We start from the raw sequence: 20,190 nt of genomic DNA on the forward strand, positions 1-20,190 counted from the left end.
GGTTTTACAGTTAACCAAGGGTTATAGAATACAAAATTAGTAGGGAGGTATGTGTACATGTTCATGTGTGTATGTATGTGTATGTGTACATGTTCATGTGTGTGCATGTATGTGGGTGTCTACCTTTATTACACTCCTCCTTTTCGACACAGGATCTCGATGAACCTGAAGATCACTGATTGGCCGGATTAGTTGGCTAGGAAGCCCAGACAACCCTCCTCCTGCCTCTGCTCCCAGCACTGGGGTGACAGGCATGTGCCACCACACCTGGCTATTTACATGTGCTGGGAATCTGAACCCCTAAAGCAAGCACTTCTACAGACTGAGCGTCGCCCCAGAATTATCAGCTTTTGAAAATGGGAGTGTAGTCAGAAACAACCTGATTTAAATAGTAAGGTCTCACTCTGGGATTCACTGTAACGCCACACAGGCCCCTTCGTGAGCTTTACCCCACACCCCGCTGTTTAGTGAAAGGGGACATGCTCTCCCTGTCTTTCAGTTTCCAAGCATTTTAGTTCAGATGAGTCCAAAGAACACTGTACATTTGCTCAAGAAAGTTGCTATTTGATGTAACTTGCCAGAGGAATCCAGGTGTTAGAGAGGCTCGTTTTTCCCTTTCCACTTTCTGTAAGCACGCTCACCAGTAAATGTATTCTCCCCTTTCTGTTAAGAAAAGATGACTGATGAATGCTGTGTTCTAACCAAGTCCTCTCCAGTAGATCAGGGAACCAAGCCTGATGCCGTGCCGGAACCCTTGGCAAGAAAGCAAAAGCTCGTGACTACTGAGAGTTCTTCCCAAACCCCTAGCTTCAGTGCTCTTGGGCCTCAGACACTGCATATCATTCCTCGTTACTGATATCGTCAGAATATTCTAACCATCCTTATGTTGCCCAGAGCACACAGCTGTATTGACATACAGAACAAGCAAAGCAAATGGCACTCTAAAATTAATGTGAAACAAACACGTGTTTTTAAAAAGCGTGTTTGTTCCATTTTTCCAGACATCCAGTTATCAGTACTCAGCAAATAAGATGATTGAAAGCTTAAACAAAAATAAATAAATAATATTTTTCTAAAACTGCAAGTGGCTCTGCCAAGCCCGATGTCTGTTCCGTACAGACAGATCCGACTTATATCCACGTGCAACCTCCTCTGTCATACGATTAAATACACACTAAGGAAAGTAGTGCTTTCTGAGAGAAGCCATCAGAACTGACTGGTTAAAACCATCTGGACAGCTGAGCCTGGGGCCACCCAGCCTTGCCGCCATTTGTCACCTTTGGTGATCCTAGAGTTAATAGCCAAAAATAGTAAAGTTGGCACATCAGGGGGCAGGGCTGCCTTTCCTCATTACCAGCCTGAAGATAATTAGAACATTTACTGAAGATTTCTAGATTTCTTTTGTGAATGGAAAACTCTTTCTTCCATGATTTATTTTTAGCATTTTAAACTGATTTTCTTTGACAGGTAAAACCACTTCCTGGCCTTCTAAGTTCCACCCTAACCCTTATATTCCTAGGTAGGGTTCTTCCTTTAACTTGACTCAAAAATCCTTCCTTTGGTTTCTGGGTTTCTTCTGTGTTGTTTCCTGGTGATTCTTAGGCTCTTTATGAAAGATGACATAGAAAGGAAATCTGGTGTTTGTCTCCTTGGCCTTTGGATTAACAGTCTTGATGCACTGACTTGGCCTTCCTTGAAGAGAGGGGAGTGCGTCTGTTATGTTACAGTCTTGTCAGAGCAGAGGTAAACAATGACTGACTGGAGACCGACCTCGTGTGCAAAGGCAGGGCGCAGGGTAAACCCTTGGGAGGCAAAGCAATGGGGAACAGGAACAGGCCTGTAGGACTGGGTGATGTCAGCCTTAGTGAGAGTGAGGTCAGGGCCCTTTCTGAGTGTTGTGCTTCCTGCTTTTACTTCAATTCCTCTCTGCAAGCACAACAGCTATAAGCGTGTATGTCATAGTTGAAGACACTGAGGCTTATAATAGCTTGATGACACCACAGGCTAAGGTTTAAACCCAGTGTCTTTATGCTTCTCTGTTTACTCAAAACCAGGATACTTTAACTGACTAGATACGGTGAAGGCTGCCTAAAGCTACCACAGGTGGAGCCAAACTGAGCCCAGACCTGACCCAGAGCCAGGGTTCTTCCTGCTCTGCCATCCCTGATTTCTCCTGGACTTGGGATAGCTCTGTAGAGCTTCTCCCTTGGTCCCAGATGCCATGTGAAATGGTAGTGTCTGCCAGAACCCTGGTGGAGACAAGCAGGGAGCCTCTGAGTTGGGCCTCGGGTGCAGAACAGACAAGACTCTGCCTTGCCTCTGCAACCAGGACTAGCCAGCATTCCTGGTGCTGGAAACCAGCATAGCTTGTTGGAAGTCACTCTGTGATCCTACAGAAGCTGATTCCACCACCACAGTTCCCTCTTCGTCTGCACTCAGCCTGAGAGCTAGAGAGCAGGTCAGGGCTCTGGGTGGAGCTCACCCACTGCTCTCTTGTCCTCAACTGCATGGGGGAGGGTGGCTGCTGCCTGCTTTGATTACTTCCCTCCCAGCTCTGGGTGACAGCTTGGAAGACATCCAGCTGTTTACAATTCCACTTCTGCACACTCTAGCCTGTGATTTGGGATGAGTCGTCCAGGCCCTCTCTGCCTATGTCCTGAGAGATGGCATGAAAGTCAGCTAGCTGTACAGTAATGGCTGCCAGGAGGGAGGGTTTGGTCCTCCAGCCAAGACTGTAGACAGAGACATTCAGCACTTATTCAAAATCCTGAGAAGCTCATTTGCCCTCTTGGCCTGCTAACCAGTGTCGATGATGTCATCCTGTAGTGACACTCAGTCTGGCTCAGGTACTTTCCCACTCTGCTGGCCAGCTCCCTCCACCCTGACCTAGGTTTGGATCCAGAGTCTTGCTTCTGTGCCTGTAAATCTCCCTGCTGTGCTGGCACAGTGGCCTCCAGGACCCCCTGCCACCGCTGTCTCTTCCTTTCTCTGGAGAGGTTCTTCAGAACAGCTACAGTTGGCCCAGCTGAGGAAGGAGCTCTGAGGGCAGGCTGAAGCCACAGCCATGGTTTTGGCCTCCAGGCACCAGGTCTTCTGTCTCACAGCTCTATCCTTAGAAGAACTGAAAAGGTGACAGGCATTGGCTCCTCTAGGACTCAGAGGGCCCAGTGTGGGAAGGAGCCTGCAATTTTCTCACCACTAAGAGCTCCTTTGGTATATGCCCTAGAAGATACCATCTTCCGAATGACATTCACTCTTGCTGGGCTTCCAGAAAGCACACCTGTAACTTGTGCCATCTGCATGGGAGATAAATGTGTGGTCATCGTCTAAATTTAGTGTAAAAATTGGGGGGTGGGGGGAGAAATGACTCATCCTAAATTGTAGGTGTTGGAAACATGGCATTAAATAATGGTGTGTGAGGCCTATTGAAAGATCATGTGCTCCTTCCCTTCTGACATTTTGGAATGTTAAGTGTAGTGCCTGGATCCTGATTAACCGTGCTCCTTTTCTTATTAGTCCAAGGCTCCATCTGGGAGTCACTCATCTAGATCATTGCCAGTCCCCAACCCTATGTCCCAGACCACACATGATGGATGCCTCAGCCTCACTGCCTCGGAATGCATTTGCATTTCCTGCCTCCTCCCTCAAGTGCCCTCACATTGGTCCCAGCCAGTCGGAGCACAGCCCTCCCCTCACTTACACAGCCACTGCAGGGAGATGAAACCACCATGTCCTGCTCAGGTCTTTCATGATCTTTGGTGTTCATGGTGCTGTGGCAAAACAGGCAAAAAGAACAACCTAAGGGAAGAGGGTTCGTTTGGCTCACAGTTTAAGGATGCTCTTCACCATGTCAGAATAGGCATGGTTCTGGGAGCTGGAGGCCACTGGTCACGTTGGAATGGTGCTGGCCCGTACTCAAGGTGGCTCTTCCCACCTCCATTAAACCTCTCTGGAAACATGCTCACAAACAAGCCCAAGGTTTAGCTCACACGTGACTGAGTCCCCTCAATCCTGAAGACTAGTTGCCTTGTCTGAAAAAGTAGGGCCTTAGACTTGGCCCTTTCAACTGGATTTGGTCTCCTCACCTCCCACCATACCTGGGTCCATAAGCAGGGTAGGAGAGGGTTGGAAAGGGTCTGCTCACCTGAGCAAACCAGCTAACAACAGGATCTGAATGGCCATAACCACACCTGCTTTTTTAAAGAGTGTTCGTCCTGCAAATCTCTTTGTGGAGTGCCTAGATTGAACTCCAGCCCACCACTCCACCTCTACCATGCCTGGCTTCTACTCTGTCCAGGGAAGGGACACCTCCCTCACTTTCACAGTGCCAGTAGTTTCTTTGGGGATTTGAATATAAAGAGATTATAAAGTGGGCCCCAAACTTTTCCAGGCCTAACCACTCCACCTTCAGCTTTCCTCTCTGTAAGGTGACCTGCTGCTGGGACCAGCTGTGGCCTCCTGCTGTCTCCTGGATACAGGTTCAGCAGGCATCATCTTGCAGGTGCCTCCCTTACATTCTCAACTGGCTGAGCAAAAGGAAGCACAGAGCAGGAGTGAGTGAGTGAGCTGTGATGGCAGTGCTGAGCCCGGAGCAAGTCTGCTGGAGCGGCTCATTTGTTGAGCCAGGTTACCAGTTACTATCTCCTTAAATTCTTTGTTAATTTTACTAGCTTGTTCTCATGCTGTAGCCAGCCAAGACATCCTTTGTCAACTCAAGCTTCTACATGTACACACACACACACACACACACACACACACACACACCAGGGAAAACCCCTCCACATTCTGGTATAACAGGTAGTTTATGTGTCTGTATGTCTCATCTGTATATAGGAAGGACCTGGTTCTGAACTAGCCAGGATTTTCAAGTCTTGGACCAGCTTGATCTCTCTTCAGCTGGCTGGAAAGTGTCTTTCTAGGTGCTTCCCTGCCTCTGCATCTAGAGGTCATCCTACCTTGACAAGTTTCTGCATCTGAGTTGGTGTTCTACCTCTCCTGTGCACTGGCAGGCACTGCCAGTGGACTAAAGAATAGTAGCTGTCTAAGGTAGGCCTGCAGAAGTGCCACACACCAACTAAGCCTCTCACTGTCACAGCTCAGAGTAGTCTTTAAATCTCACCTATGACAGATCTCTTTGTAGTACTAAGGAGATTATATTCTTTACGGTGATGAAGACTGACTATTATTATTTTTATTATTTTATATTAAAATTCTTTGCAATTTAACATGCCTTAAGCATGTGTCATATATTGGACATTGGATTAGTCTCTGGGGACAGAGTTAACTGGTTCACAGCCCCTGCCTTTGTTAGAAGTGACCAGTCCCAAAGAGACTGTCAGAACAGTGGCATAGACAGGGCCCCTGGGTAGGCGTCCCTGTTCAATTCTTGCAAAAGCAGTTGGGAGCCTGTGATGAGATCAGCAGTGAGGAGCAGCCTAATTGCTGACCTTGTGCTTACTAAGACAGCACATACTAGTAGTCCAGTGAGGTCAGCTTAATGGCAGTTCCAACCTGCCTTTTCCCAGTGGGGCTTGGCCTATTTCCTCCTGCAGCCCCTGGAGCTAGAGGAGTGCCCGCCATTCTGTGGAGGTGCTCACTATAGGAAGGGATCTGAGACCTGTGGGAATCCCCCGCAGAGCCTTCAGCACCAGGCATTGGTGGAGCTCACTGAAGAACCCAGTTCCAGGGACAGAGTTCCTTTGTCTCTTTTCTTTGCCTCAGGCCAGCAGGGCGGGTTTCTGCAAGTTTCACTGTCAAAGCGGCTTTCCCCCCCCCCAACCAGCTGCAAAGCAGTCTGGGAGAGTGGGAAGCAGATTGAATTAATCTCAGTGTGCTGAGCATGGCAGGGGGCAAGACCATTTGGTCATTCCAGAAATAGCCCAAACTCTGTTACAAAAGCAGGTGATGAACTGTGGGCCTTCCTGGTGGTGGCAACGCCAGACGACTGTGAACCTTTCCTGGTCACAGAACACCCTTCTCTGCCCCTGGGTACTGTTAACTGTAATCTGTCCCAGGGTTATGTCAGCATGAAGGAGTTTGTCTATCTTCTGAGAGAGACAGACAGACAGACAGACAGACAGACAGACAGACACTGAGACTCTGACTGGAGATTTGAGAGCCCTTGCTTCCCATCTGTGAGCATTGATTTGTACCTCAGCAGGTAAATGCCTGGAAGACTGCCCTCCTCTGTCTCACAGGTTCTATCAACAGGTGCCGCTCTAAGACAGGAAGGAAGGGTGGGGAAAGAGCCCACAAAAGGGGGCAGGGTATCAGGAGCAGTCGGGTGAGTGCCAGTGACTGGTGGTAGGCAGCCATGATCCCAGAGTGGTAAGGACAGCAGGCTTCTTCCAGTTTAATCCCATAACCAGCACCAGGAGTTTGTAAAGCACACCCTTCCTTCAGCCTGTGCCTTCAGGCCAGAAAGTGGCTGTGTAGAAGCAAACAGGAGCCAGGTGCAACGGTGTACAGCTGTGATCCCAGCACTGGGGCTGGGAGAGAGCCCAGTAGGGCCAGGACGGGAGGATCTGAGGCTGGCCTGAGCAACTTGGTGAGATCTTTCCTTTAGATGGGGAGACAAATAGTGAACCGAAAATAGCTGTGAGTGAGTTCTCTTGAGGTGCACACTTGGTGGTCATGTTAAGATAGGTCCTAACATCTTTATTTTATAGCCCTTGGAACAGGCTGAGCAGGCTAGGGTGTGGCATAATCCACTCACTGATGGAGACAGTCCCTAAGCCCTGTCTAAGCCCATGTTTGCTCAGCATACATAGCCAGGGTTCCTGGGCAGAAATTAGCAGAAAAACAGATTTGTGCTTGTTATGAAGAACTTGTACTCCTCAGGGTAGCAGCAGATGGCCTCAGAGTTATTTCCTCTGTCGCTAGAAGCATTCAGACAAGTGCTAAAAGTCACTGGACAGGGAGCACTGTAGAGGATGATGTTTGAGTGCTGATTACAGACTGGAGACTGGTCTTGCTCTTAGTGGTCCACAGGGTGTTCAGATCCACACAGGCTGTCCAACTGGTCTGTAATTAGAAGGAAACAGCCATCATTAAGTGTAGTATTCAGCTCTTATATTTGAACAACATTTTCCATCATTTTAAATAAAATCTATATTTCTTTATTTAAAATTTTAGAATATAAAAACAAAGGAAAATTAAATAAACACAGACTTTAAACTTTAAAAGAGAAACTTAGTTTGATCGCTTGTGTTATTAGCTCCATCCTAGCTATTTCTAGGTTGTGAAATTGGTAGAAATCTTTATAATTGATAAAAAGTTAAAGTTATAATTTCTAACATTGGTACAAAATTTATCTTGATACAGATTTGAGGTTTTCATTAGTATGAATTTCTTGTATTGATACAAACGTCGGGATTGGTATTGTTACTCTTAGATAGGCATTGTGCCTGTGCAACACATTTAAGAATACAGAGCTTAGACCCAGTCCTTCTCTAACTGCTATTAAAATTGTTCTTAGATGATCAAACAGTATGAGTTAAGTAAGAGCCAGATAGCACATTGGTGTTCAGAGTTAATTGTAAAAGGGTGTTTTCGCGATAGTTCAATTAGAAATGGCTGAGAGTAGTCAAGGCTTAACAGCTCACATATACTTTACATAGGTAGTTTTCAAAGGCATTAGAAGTCCACAGACTATGACATTTAGGCCATTTCTTTATTAAAGATCATTTGACTAGAGACCTGTCTGTTCCAGACAGTACCCCTTCTTGGTTCAAAGAAGAAATTGAGCATCAATGGCGTTATTTCCAATTGTGGCGAGACAGCCACTAGGCAAGAATTCCTACAATTCACCTACAGACAAAATACTGTCCGGAAAAAAGACACACTATGCAGAATAGCTGACTGGTAGCTCTGCCGAGACAGGGTAAGCAGTCCTTCATGATTCTGCATTACAGAGAACTGTCAGATGATCCCGGGTCAGAAGACTGAAGATTGATGCGCCAGTGTTATAAGAAGTTAAGAGACTGTCCAGGTAGTCAGCCGTCTCTACAAATTGATTAAGTTTTGGAAGCTGTGTTTTGTGCTTTCTGTATTTTTAGGTAGTATTTAAGTTGCTCTCAGATTTTGATGAGGTTGAAGACTGGTCTTATAGTCTTATAGCCAACCCAAGCTGTTTATAGCATTGAGAAAGATGATAGAGATTTGAGAGGTTTTTTTTAGATGGTATTCAAACTAAAACCAGGACATAATTCAGGTATAGAATTGTGTAAGCCTTTTAAGTTAGGATAGATGGTAGAGTGATTTATCTAATTTGACAAAATTGATGGACTGGGTATTAAATATATCTTATACTTTATAAATTACATAATTGTAATAGTTATGCTCAATTTATATCTGAGAGAAAGAGCCTTTTAATTGGACAAAAGAGGGGAAATGTTGTGAGTTGCCGTGGTGCTATTTGTATTCTGATGTTAATTCTCCTTCCCCGGGAGGAGTGGATCCCATATTCAGGTGATTTCATGTGAACCTTCTCCCCATTCTAACTGCTCAAATAATGACTGGAGCCTGTGATTGGGCAGTGGAAGGGAAAGGTGGGGCTGGAGGTTTTAGGTGTGGAGGAGGGGGAGACGAGGGAGTGGAAGGAAGATGGAGCAGAACCACGTGGCCTGGAGAAACTTCGAGTAGCAGGGATCTCGTATCTGGGGAACAGAGCAGCGCAGTGTGAATCTGCCCAGTCTAGGCGCAGCTTACAAATATTGTAACTGAGTTGTGTGTTCTTTGCATGGGCTTAAAGGGGTTGGAGATTTATTTACTACACATAAAATTTGGGTTTTTTTTCCATGGGCTTAAAGGGGTTGGAGATTTATTTACTACAACATAAAATTTGGGTTTTTTTTTTCCATTTCTAAACACTTTTACTGATTAAAAAGACTCATTCTGAATGAGAGAATTTCTACTTGGGGGTAGCGGCACACACCTGTAATCCCAGCACTCAGGAGGTAGATGCAGGGGGATCTCTGAATTTGAGGCCAGCCTGCTCTGTAGAGTGAGACCAAGGACAGTCAGAGCTGAACATGAAAACTTTATCTCAAAAGTTCAAAGCAAAAAAAATAAAAAAAATGAAACTCTCACTAGTTTTCTACAGAAAAACCAAACCTAATAAAACCTATTTCACATTAACACAAACACAGAAAGGGTATTTTTTTTTAACTTGCTGGTGTGGCTTTGGGCCAAACGCAAATTAAGGTTTAAGAAAATTATTTGTGTGTGTGTGAGCACATGCACAAGCACAAACACATGTATTAATGTACTGGTGTGGAGGTCAGGGGGCAGCTTTCAAGGTTTCCTCTCTACAGTCGGGTCTGGGCGTCAGACTCAGTCATAAGGCTGTAAGACACTGATACCCACCGAGCCATCTCACCAGCCACAGGAGTTGGTGTTTAAACCCCTTGTCAGTCACCTCTCCTGGGCAGCTTCTGCTCAGCTGTGCGGTCTGTTCCTCATTGGGGTCTGGAGGAGCGGGGGCCAAAGGCAGGTTGTAGTGAGTACTTCGTCGTTTGGGAGGTCGGCCCTGGCGTTTAGAAACAGGAGAGCTGTAAGAAGGTGAAGCAAAGGTCAGAGATGTGCTGAGCCCCTAGACATCGTTACTAAAATGCTCCTGTTGTTATTTCCTTGTGTGCATGAGTTTTCCATTTTCTGGGAATATTTTGGGTTCTTATTATGAAATACCATCTTCATAGAAAGTGTCGTACAAAAGTCACCTAAGTAACACCATTACTTTTATCGTGGTAATACTGTTTAAACTTCATCGTACAACACTGGCTGATGCTTAATATCAACAGGCTTACTGCAATAAAGGAATGGCTTTTCTGCTTTTCTTTTTTAGGAAGTTCCAGGTTAAAGGCACCTCAGCTCACTGAGCACTTGGTGGTGACAGAAAACAGCCTTGGGAAAGGGACCCGGGAGTGGGCTCTAAAAATGGGGTGTTGATGCCTTGTATCTCTGAAGCAGTGCGGCATCACTTGGGAGATACTGGCAGAAGGGGAGGAGGCCTAGCCTGATGGGTGTGGGAAGCACCCATCCCACTCTCCAGAGCATTCACTATGTTGTTATCCAAAGGAGAAGTTGGGAAGGCTGTCCACGGAGGGATGGGGGGTGCTTCGCTGAGGGCTGAATGGCGTGCATGCGCTCTGAACAGGAGGTATGATTAAAAAAGCAGGGGTCAGCAGAGAGAAATGGTGGCAGTGCTAACAGCTGCAGCATTGGAAAAACAAAATAACCCTGTAGCTGAGTGCAGTGGCCTCCCAAGGACGGCGTGTGCTGGGGCGTCCTCCCTCCCGGAGTGGCCTGGGCATCGCTCTCAGTGCTGTTAAGATCTGGCCCTCCGAGGAATCTCACAGAAGGTGTCTTTAACCCTGTCCACCAAGCTGCTCTGTTATACCAGGAGCCTGGGTTTAGTGGAACTTCTTGGTTTGGCTGTAAATATCTTGGTCACTATTTGGAATTCTCTGTAAACTGAGTGTTGCTCTGTCTAACCCAGTACTGGCCGAAATTTTACCTCCTCAGGGACAGAATTCTGGACCCTTCAGCCTGGTTAGATCTGTCTTGAGTAGACCTTTTAAAAATGCTGCTGGGCATAGAGCCAGATTATTGCAAAACTGATAGCATTCCCACTGGGCAGTGTGGCCACTCGCACTGCACCCCTTGTAAGTAGGTTGTGGGGGTAGGGACTTCTTCGATGACACTGTGGGTGTTGGCTGTCCATCTCCAAGCTGGCCTCTGTTCTGATTGAAATCAATCAGTCTCTTTTCTCTCCCCCCCCTCCCTCTCTCTCTCTCTCTTCCTCACAGAGACTGGGCAGGGCATTGTTCATGCACTGACCGACCTCAGCAGCCCCGGCATGACCTCAGGGAACGGAAACTCTGCCTCCAGCATCACCGGCACTGCCCCCCAGAATGGTGAGAATAAACCACCACAGGCCATTGTGAAACCCCAAATCCTGACGCATGTTATCGAAGGGTTTGTGATCCAGGAGGGGGCGGAGCCTTTCCCGGTACGGACTACTTCTTTTCCCCTCTTTTTTTAAAAAGTATAATTTGGATGTGTACTAGAATATTTTTACAATTCCATGTAAAACTTCTGAAAATGTGAACAGTTTGTTCTTCCTTTGCTAATTCCCCCATCCTCCAAATGTTGGAATAATTTCTCTCTAGGATTGAGTTTCTCCAGAGTCCAAAAAGACCTGGTGATCAAGGCTAAGGGTTAGGGTTCGCTAAGGATAGGGTTGACAGGACCCCTTGGTTACAAGTTTATGCACACAGGATTAGGTGTACCCCTGACTGGTGACCTGTGACCCCTTAAATAGAGGGACTTAGTTTCCCTGGGGATATTCGATGAAAGACAGTGGGCTTTGGAAAAGTATACATTATTGAGTTTTCAATACCAAAACGTGAACAGCAAAACTTTGGCCAGTTAGCAAAGGAACCTGTTAGTACAGAGTTCTAGCATGTTAGAGATCAAGATGGTGGCATGGGAGTGCAGTCTGAGATGTGCTTTCTGGGAGTAAAGCCTTAAAGGGCGTGAGTGAGGTCAAGGGCCTTCAGACAGGACCCTGCTCAGGAGCACTGTGTTTATTGGACCCCCACCCTCCTGGCCATCTGCCTATTGCTCATGCTTTGGACCCATCGGAGGTTTTACAAGTCACCAGGAGACTGACCTTGACTCCTACAGTGGATGAGCCTATTTCTGAACCACCAACAGACAGGCACATTTGTGGCCTCTCTTTCTGGAGGTTGGCCAAGGCCAATGGCAGATCTCCCGGGAGTAGCTTACTGTATAAGGAGCTAGCTCTGGTCCCTGCTCCTCTCTACTCCACTCCAGTCCTCCTGCTTGTGGAGAAACACTGGGAACCTCTGAGCCTGCAGAGTGAAGGCAGACAGAACTGCAGCTCACATCATCCTAGAGCCACACCTCTACCCATTGAGCTGACCACCAGTTACCCAAACAAAGCAAGGGCCAAAAAGAGGCAAAGCCTTGGGTGTTGCCGGCCACAGGGAACATGTCCTCTGTGGCTGAGGTCAATGTGTCCTGCTCTCCCACGTGGCTGCCTGTTCCTCTGGCTTGGCTGTGGTCAGGTAGAGGACAGTATGAAATCAAAACAGGGTGCTGAGTCTTTTATAAGTACACCCTCACACGTAGCCCTGCCCTCCTGGTGCCCTCTAAATATAGGACCTGGCACCTGATCAGGGAGGGGTGAGGGAAATCTGATACCTGCCCGTAGACACACCTGGGCAGAGACTGTCTCTGACTTCTTGAGCTGTCCCTGTACTCTGGTGCCCACTGTTTCTTGCTTTGGGAGCCAAACAGTAGAACAGACAGAGGCTTGAGTAGAGCATCCTTGGATGATGGCATGCAGGTGGCTGGGGGTGGGGGGTGGGGCTGATATCTGCCTGGCTATTGTGTACCTGTAATATAATGAGGCTGCACAGCAGGGAGTCCAGATGTAACCTGGTGGCTTCCATGTCACCTGTCCTCTAGGTGGGACGCTCGTCCCTGCTGGTGGGGAATCTCAAGAAGAAGTATGCACAGGGGTTCTTGCCTGAGAAGCTTCCACAGCAGGATCATACCACCACTACCGACTCAGAGATGGAGGAGCCCTACCTGCAAGGTACGAGCCAGTCATGGGGCTAAGATCTCCTGGCATAGGCAGAAGAACAGGCCTTACACTTCCCCTGACCAGGACTGAGTAACATTCCTTCCCACTGAACATTTCACCATCAGTTCCTCAACCTGTCCCTGGAGAAGGTAGCACCCGTGGTGGGATGAGTCTAAGGCCATGGTCAGGCAAGGACTATATTTAGCTTGTGTGAGCCTTCTGCTTCTTCCACGGTCATGGAGAAGGATGCTCCTCTGCCCATGTCTGCTGTGCCCTGGCCCAGTGTGCAGGATCCATCACCAAACACTCAGGGCAACCCCAGGGGGAGACCTAGCTTTGCAAAAGCAGAGGCAAAGCTGGTCATTTTTTGGGTGGATGCCACTGGGTGCCACATCCCAGAGACATGAAGGGGCAGGATAGGGAGCACCTGTGCCTGTCTAGAGCCTGTCACAGTCCCCTCCACATTCAGCCATTTCCATACTTTACAGAATCCAAAGAGGAGGGTACTCCCCTCAAACTCAAGTGCGAGCTCTGTGGACGGGTGGACTTTGCCTACAAGTTCAAGCGTTCCAAGCGCTTCTGCTCCATGGCTTGTGCAAAGAGGTGAGTGGATGAGCCTCACTGCCGGGCCCTCCCCATCCGATCTTTCTGTAAGCATCTACCTCGGATGCTGTAGGTAAAGCTCGTCCATCCTCTGTCCCCTGGTCTGCTGAGTTAGGGCACTGTGTTCAAGTGCACCAGCTGAGCTCACAAGGCCCAAGAAACCACAGTGGAGGGTTATGAGAGGAAGCATTGCCGACCAAACCCAGAAAGTAGCCTGCTAGCTGTGCCCTGAGGGCAGCCATGCACAGAAACAGTGTAGCCCAGAGCTGTGGCAAGCCTTTATCCAGCCTGGAAAACTGATGGTGATCAACCACTGTCAGTTATTGAGAAGCTGTTCCGAGGCTGGGCACGGTGCTGCAAATCTGTAACCACAGACTTTGAATGAGGCTAGCCTCCACTATAGTAGGGTTACTGAGGAGACCTTGTCTCAACCCCAAACAAGGAACAGGCAGACAAAGAGACTTGGTGCCAGGGCCCTGCTAGTCAGGTGACTGTCTCGGCATCTCGGTTAGCAGCTAACTAAGTGCTGTCAGCATTGCCTATCATTGTGCCCACTCTCTGGGCTGAAAAACTCCAGCATGAAGGAAGGAGTGCTTGTGGCCACCTCAGGTGGCCCAGATGATGAGTCCTAGGGGCTTTAGGCTCATACATGCCCTGTGCTCTTTGTAGGAGCAGCTGTACCTTGAAAGCCCAGAACCTGAAAAGAACTCTGTAGGTTTCATAGAGGGTGCTGTGTGTGATGAGGCACAGTTCCCGTCCTCAGCCATGGTGCCCAGGCTGTGCTGAGGGAGCCTCAGCCCCTTGGTCAAGCTTTGTCAGGCCAAACTCCAGCAGGACAGTAGCAGGGGAGTTTCTTAGCATCATAGTGTGTGGCAGCCACTAGGCACCCATGCTCTGGGGAGTTGAATTAAGAGTGTCACTGGCAGTCCTTCATGTCCTCATGAGACCAGTTTTAGAAGGCAACTGCTACCACACCCTGCCTCCCTGGGAAGGGCTCAGAGCTCAAGTGCTTGCCCAGAGTCACAGAGTCCTATCAGCGTCCTGGAGTCAGGATTTGTACCTGTAGACAGACTGGGATTTTCCCAGACAGCGACTGTTTGTGCCATCTAGTGCCCCAGCTCTGACTTGTTTGCTCCTGTCTGACAGGTATAATGTGGGATGCACCAAACGGGTGGGACTTTTTCACTCAGACCGGAGCAAGCTGCAGAAGGCAGGGACCACAACCCACAACCGCCGGCGGGCCAGCAAGGCCAGTCTGCCCACACTTACCAAGGACACCAAGAAGCAGGTAAGAGACCGCAGAACCCATTTCCATATTGCTCCAGTTTCAGTCAGCTTCTCCTTCCAGCATTCTGCCCTCACCTCTTACAGGCCTCACACCCAGCCTCCCCTGGCCCTTAGTAAGGTCCTTCTTTAGACCCTATCCTTTCCAGTAGTCTTTCCCCAGAACTAGCCCCTCTTGGGGTTACCATCCATTCCTATTTCTTGGGTCCCGTCCTGGTGACCCTGTGAAGACAGGCTGTTCTGTGTCCTCCCTGTTGGGCCAGGAGAGATGGCAGTAGCCTCCACTGTTTGTCCCACTACCTTCTGCCCCTGTGAAAGCTGGAGGTCTCTATTAGGACCATGGCTATTCAGCTGTTAAATAGTTTCCTAGTGGTTCAGAGCTAGGAACTCTGCTATGTGCTAACGATCCAAGGACATGGTCTTGAAGGAGCTCACACCCAGTCTGGCAGTCTTCATCCTTCTGTCTGTCTTGCTGGGCAGTGGGTGGCGATAACTTTGTCTTGCACCTTGCTAAGAATCTGCCAAAAGCTGCAGTTCAGAATATACATATGCCAAGAAGTCCCTCTTGCTAGTCCAAGTCACACTGAATACCACACAGAAGAGACATAAAGCAGATCACTGTGGCACGGTACAGTTCATGGGACAGTGCTGAGGGACTGAGGGTTCTGAGCAAGAAGCACAGCAGCTGCCCCTCAGGAATAGTGAACCCAGCAGAAGAGGGAGCTGTGCCCATCTCTGCCCCTCCTTGACACCAGAGTGGTCTGTACCCCAATCCTGAAGAACGATGTTTCTCTCTGCCCCCAGCCCTCAGGCACTGTACCCCTTTCAGTTACTGCTGCCTTGCAGCTGGCACATAGCCAGGAAGACTCCAGCCGGTGCTCAGATAACTCAAGCTATGAGGAGCCCTTGTCACCCATCTCAGCCAGCTCATCCACCTCCCGACGGCGACAAGGCCAGAGGGATCTGGAGCTCTCTGACATGCACATGAGGGACCTGGTGGGCATGGGACACCACTTCCTACCAAGTGAGCCCACAAAATGGAATGTAGAAGATGTCTATGAGTTTATCCGCTCTCTGCCAGGTAAGTTCCTTGGAACTTCCTTGATGGGGTAACAGAGGGAGTGGGGGACCTTGTCTCCCTCCAGAAGGAAGCAGGACTCAGGGTGCAGCGGTAAGGGCCATACGGTTCCTGCCTGTGAAAGCTTCTGTTCTAGCACAGCACGAAGTCTAAGGGCAGAACTGAAGCAGGCTCTGGCAAGTTGAGAGACTGCCCATGGGAGCAGCTTGAGCAAGGGCAAGGAGAAAGATGTGTGGCATGGTGGGTGCAGTGTGTAGCCCTGGGGGTGGAGGAGACAGTTCTGAGGCTGGTGTCGAGGCTCACACTTGGAAAGGAAAATGATGTAGCATTTCATTTCAGAGTCCTCCACGGGAACTGACTTCGTACCTTTTTGCTAGCCTCATGCATCCACTGCCAGGTAGCAGTGAGGTGGCCATAAGCCTGTTGCAGGGTGCAGTGTGGTATAGATGTTAGGAGCAGACTTGGAGGTCAGACACGACCGGGTCCAGTTCTAGTGCACTCACGTAGCCTAGTGTGTCTGTTGTCCATCACCGGATCCCACACTTGTCAGAGCCCAGTTACTTCTGGTAAAGACTTAGGAAGCCTCTGCAACCCTAACTCAGGGTCCCTTATGAAAGGGCAATTTTGTGTCAGCCAAGGCCAAGGCAACCCAGAGGCTTCTGGGGTTATAGGGTCATCTCATACATGGTTTGTAGGAAGGAGCTGGCTGTTGTCAGGAGGCCTCTGTATGAACCTTGTGTATCAAGCATGACAGCAGGTTTTCCCCACAGCTAGAGAGCAATTAGAAAAGGCCATCATGCCCTCTTGGACCCAGCCTCAGAAATCACATTCTGCCATTCCTACAATGTCTCATTGGTCACACAAAGTAAGCTCTGTCCTTCGGGGGATCCCCAGGCTGTCACAGTTAAGGTTTCTATTGCTCTGAGGAAACACCACGACCAAAAGCAAGATGGACAGGAAAGAGTTTGCTTGGCTTACAGGTCCACATGTAGTCCATCACTGACGGAACTCAGACAGGTCAGGAACCTGGACGCAGGAGCTGATGGAGAGGCCATGGCGGATGCTGGTCACTGGCTTGCTCCTCATACCTTGCTCTGGCAGATTCCTTACAGAACCCAGGCTCACCAGCCAAGGGGTAGCCCCACCCACCAACAGTCACTAATTAAGAAAAGAGCCTTCAGGAGGCATTTCCTTGAGTCAAGTCTAGGCCTGAGGAGCGCTGGCCCTACTGCACAGGTGTGGTGCCCTGCCCAGATCTGAGAACTGACACGGTTGTTCCTGCCCACCACACCCCCAGCATCTAAGAGCAACTGAGGGAAGAAAGGGAACATTGAAGCAGCTCCGACCTACACCAGCCCTAGCCCTTTTTGCCGTTTCCTTCTGAGGATTCAAAGCCTGGAGCTGTTCTTACCCACTGCTGCTTGGTCCTGTGCTCAGAGTAACCTGCCATTTCTGTGAAAGGCAGCCTGAGTGTTCAGTGCAACTTAAATTACAGTGCTTATTATCATTCCTGCTTTTATTTTGTGTTACCTCTGAGCTTTTCAGTCCCACCTGGAAATACTTCTGACAATAAAATTTTAAGATCTTTATAGTCTCTGAGTCTTGTTGGGGTTCACTCCAACAAACAAAAGTACACCCCAGATTATCTTTCAGATAAGCCTTTCTATAATGTTGGACTTGTTCTGGAGCTCTTAGGATTCTTGGAAGTCCTATAATTGGTCAGAATTTGTGAGGCCAGCCCATGTGCACTGTGCTTCCCCTCTGGCATCACTTTGGGTCTACAGAAGGCTGGGGCTTTGTTTAAGACAAGATCTTTTATGTAGCTCAGGCTAGGCTTGAATTCCTCACAGCCTCCTGCTTGAGTCTCCCAGTGTTTGGATTAGAGGTGAGAGCCACCACAGCAAAGGCTTAAAGGGAACATGGAAGTTACACCAGCAGCCTCATCCCAGCCTAGAGACTGCTTTAGGGTTTTTCTGGTTGGTTGGTTGGTTGGTTGGTTGGTTGGTTGGTTGGTTGGTTGGTTGGTTGGGGTTTTTTTGAGACAGAGTCTCATTATGGAACCCTGACTGTTGTGGAACTCTCTCTGTAGACCAGGCTGGCCTCAGACTCACAGAGGTCTGCCTGCCTCTGCCTCCCATGAGCTGAGTTTAAAGGTGTACACCACCACACTGGAAACTGTTCTAATCCCCGGCCTCATTGGCCATCTGAGGAACCAAGGGCTTCCTGAACCAGCAAATACTGATGATGGTATACAAAGCCACTTTCTTTCCTTTTCCCTTCCTCCTCCCTCCAACAAAAAGCCAGGTAACACCCTTAGGCCGCTCAGCTCACTGGGAACTTTACACTTCAGTTCCCAGCTCCGTGCTGCTGCATTTGCTGCTTCCTGAACAGGGAAGACTCAGGGCCCCAAATCACCTTAGGCAGTCATTGCTGCTCTGCCTGTCCTAGCTACTGCTGGCCCCAGTACAATGCTTTCCCTACGAATTTAATTTTAATGTCTCACCTCTCTGTAAGGTATACAGTCTGTATTATTGATTTCTGTATTATTGATATGTTTCTGTGACACAAATCACTTCAAAACTTAGCTTTAGGCAGTAATGATTCATCTGCTTGAAGTTGTGTGGGCCAGCGTTTGCTGTGGCTCCAGTCGAGCCATAGGAAGTCCCACTGAGGAAGCCAGCTAGGACAGCAGCATCTGTGGCTAAGGCTAGCATCTACTTCCAAGCAACTCAGTCCCATGACAAGAGGTCTCTTCTGCTATCACTAGCATCTGTCTAGAGGGAGCTAATGGAGCATTCTGATGTGGTGAGAGAAGAGGCAAGGCTGCTGTTCTCCCTCCGAAGTTTCAGCAGCCACATGCTGGTCTCTAGCAACCCTACACCTAGAACAGTTCGTGGAGGCAGAGGTCTGAACAAGCGTGTGCCCACAGAGGCCTGCATCATGACTCCCTGGCTTAGTAGTTAGCCTCTCAGGCTGCGAGACAAGAAGAGCAGTACTGCCCTGCGGTACCACACTGAGGCTGTCCTGAGCTGATCCAGGGCTTGTCCCTAACTGATACTGTTTGTCCATGGTCCTCAGGCTGCCAGGAGATCGCTGAGGAGTTCCGTGCCCAAGAGATTGACGGGCAAGCCTTGCTGCTGCTCAAGGAGGACCATCTAATGAGCGCCATGAACATCAAGCTGGGCCCTGCCCTGAAGATCTACGCACGCATCAGCATGCTCAAGGACTCCTAGAGTCTGCTGCTTGCCCACTGCGCCACCAGGCAGCCAGGGTTCTAGCCCCAGGCGGGCCCCGCCTCCTGATGGAGCAGAGCCACACAGACATTCCTGAGGAGCCCAAGAAAGGGCCAGTTTGGAGGGAAGGGCTCTCCCTAGGGGTGCAGCTGTGAGGAGGTCTGAGTACCTCTTCAGTGGCTCTCAGGGGCCATTTCTGTTGGAAGGGGTAGAGGTAGGTGGCACAGAAGATGGGGCTTTGCGCTTGTAAATACTAATAGCACTGGCTTCCTCCAAAGTCCCAATGTTCTAGCCCCCCCCCCCTCTTCTCCTTTCTCTGTCCCCCATTTTCCAGGGGGTTTATGGTCAGGGCTCCCCAACCTGAGTTGGGTTATTCCCAAGGGCAGCCGCAGGCCTGGACAGAGGTCTTGAAAGCCCTTGCCTTCTCTCCCCTTACCCCCTCCAGGCCTGGTTAATCTTCCGTTGCCAGCTTCTCCCACTTCAACCTGTTCCCACAGCACCCAGGGGTTCTACCCCTGTACCCACTGCAGGTGGAGAGAGAGAAGCTGGGCCCAGTTTGGCCATGCCTGCTGGCACAGACGCCTTAACGCTGTGTGTATGACTGTGTGACTGGGAGCCTGGACTGGCTGACAGGCCATGAGATCCCTCTGGCATCTCCAGGTGTTTTGTAGCAAACAGCCACTTAGTGCTTTGTCCTGGACTCCACTCAGCCTGAGGCTGGGGAATATAAAAGGCAGACCCCAAGAGTTGGAGATTAGAGGTCCCCTCCAGATAGCAGGAGGTTTCTAGGAAGGTCTCCATAGCAGACTTGCAGTGCGTCCTGCTGGTTGGCAAACAACATAAGCTACAGGGACGAGACCATGTGGCCCAAAGGCTGTGCCGACTGAAGGCTGGCTGGAGGCACTGTGGACGAAGCCTTTGGTTTTCCACTCCATACCTGCTCATAAGACTTGTATAGCAGTGCCAGCTACCTAAGGAGGGGCAGGCAGGAAGGGCCAGGGCCTGCCCCTGTCCTCACCAACTCTGGGAAGTCCGCTCTTCCTGAGGGGGGTAGGCACCTTCTCAGCTTGCTATGCCCTTTTCCCCATACCTCCAGGCAGGGTTGGAAATGAAGGACTTTTTTAACCTTTTCTTTTGTTTTTAAAAAATAAATGTGTAAAATCTGCTTCTTCTGTGGCTTTCTCCCAGGGGTTATGTGCCTGATCTTTTGTTCACCAGTGAGGAAAAGAGTGAGCACTGGGTTGGGGAAGGATGAATGTATTTATTAAACTTGGCTAGGACTGGATCATTTCATTGTCCCGACCCCAAATCAGCATCCCTCAAAGTAAAAAATCAAGGACTCTTCAGCTCTGAGCCTCCCCTCCTGCCATTCCCACCAA

General features: G+C 49.1%; 1 protein-coding gene across 10 annotated transcripts in view; it reads left to right on the top strand.

Moving 5' to 3' along the window:
• The window catches only part of Phc2 (polyhomeotic homolog 2), a 98,665-nt gene extending 78,688 nt beyond the window's left edge, over nucleotides 1-19,977 (top strand). For 6 of the 10 annotated variants that reach the window (XM_006238926.4, XM_017593333.3, XM_063287537.1 and 3 more), the window contains 6 exons: nucleotides 10,809-11,011; nucleotides 12,496-12,625; nucleotides 13,102-13,216; nucleotides 14,363-14,504; nucleotides 15,305-15,581; nucleotides 18,657-19,976. In XM_006238926.4, coding sequence (XP_006238988.1) covers nucleotides 10,809-11,011; nucleotides 12,496-12,625; nucleotides 13,102-13,216; nucleotides 14,363-14,504; nucleotides 15,305-15,581; nucleotides 18,657-18,811 — 1,022 coding nt within the window. In that variant the 3' untranslated portion in view covers nucleotides 18,812-19,976. Of the gene's footprint in view, nucleotides 1-10,808; nucleotides 11,012-12,495; nucleotides 12,626-13,101; nucleotides 13,217-14,362; nucleotides 14,505-15,304; nucleotides 15,582-16,558; nucleotides 17,166-18,656 lie in introns of those variants that run through there. The other 4 variants (XM_039109792.2, XM_039109791.2, NM_001013169.2 and 1 more) reach the window with 4 other exon arrangements.
• The last annotated feature ends 213 nt before the right edge of the window (nucleotides 19,978-20,190 follow it).

This window comes from Rattus norvegicus, chromosome 5 (genome assembly GCF_036323735.1).
Source record: "Rattus norvegicus strain BN/NHsdMcwi chromosome 5, GRCr8, whole genome shotgun sequence".
NCBI classification, from domain to species: Eukaryota; Metazoa; Chordata; class Mammalia; order Rodentia; family Muridae; genus Rattus; species Rattus norvegicus.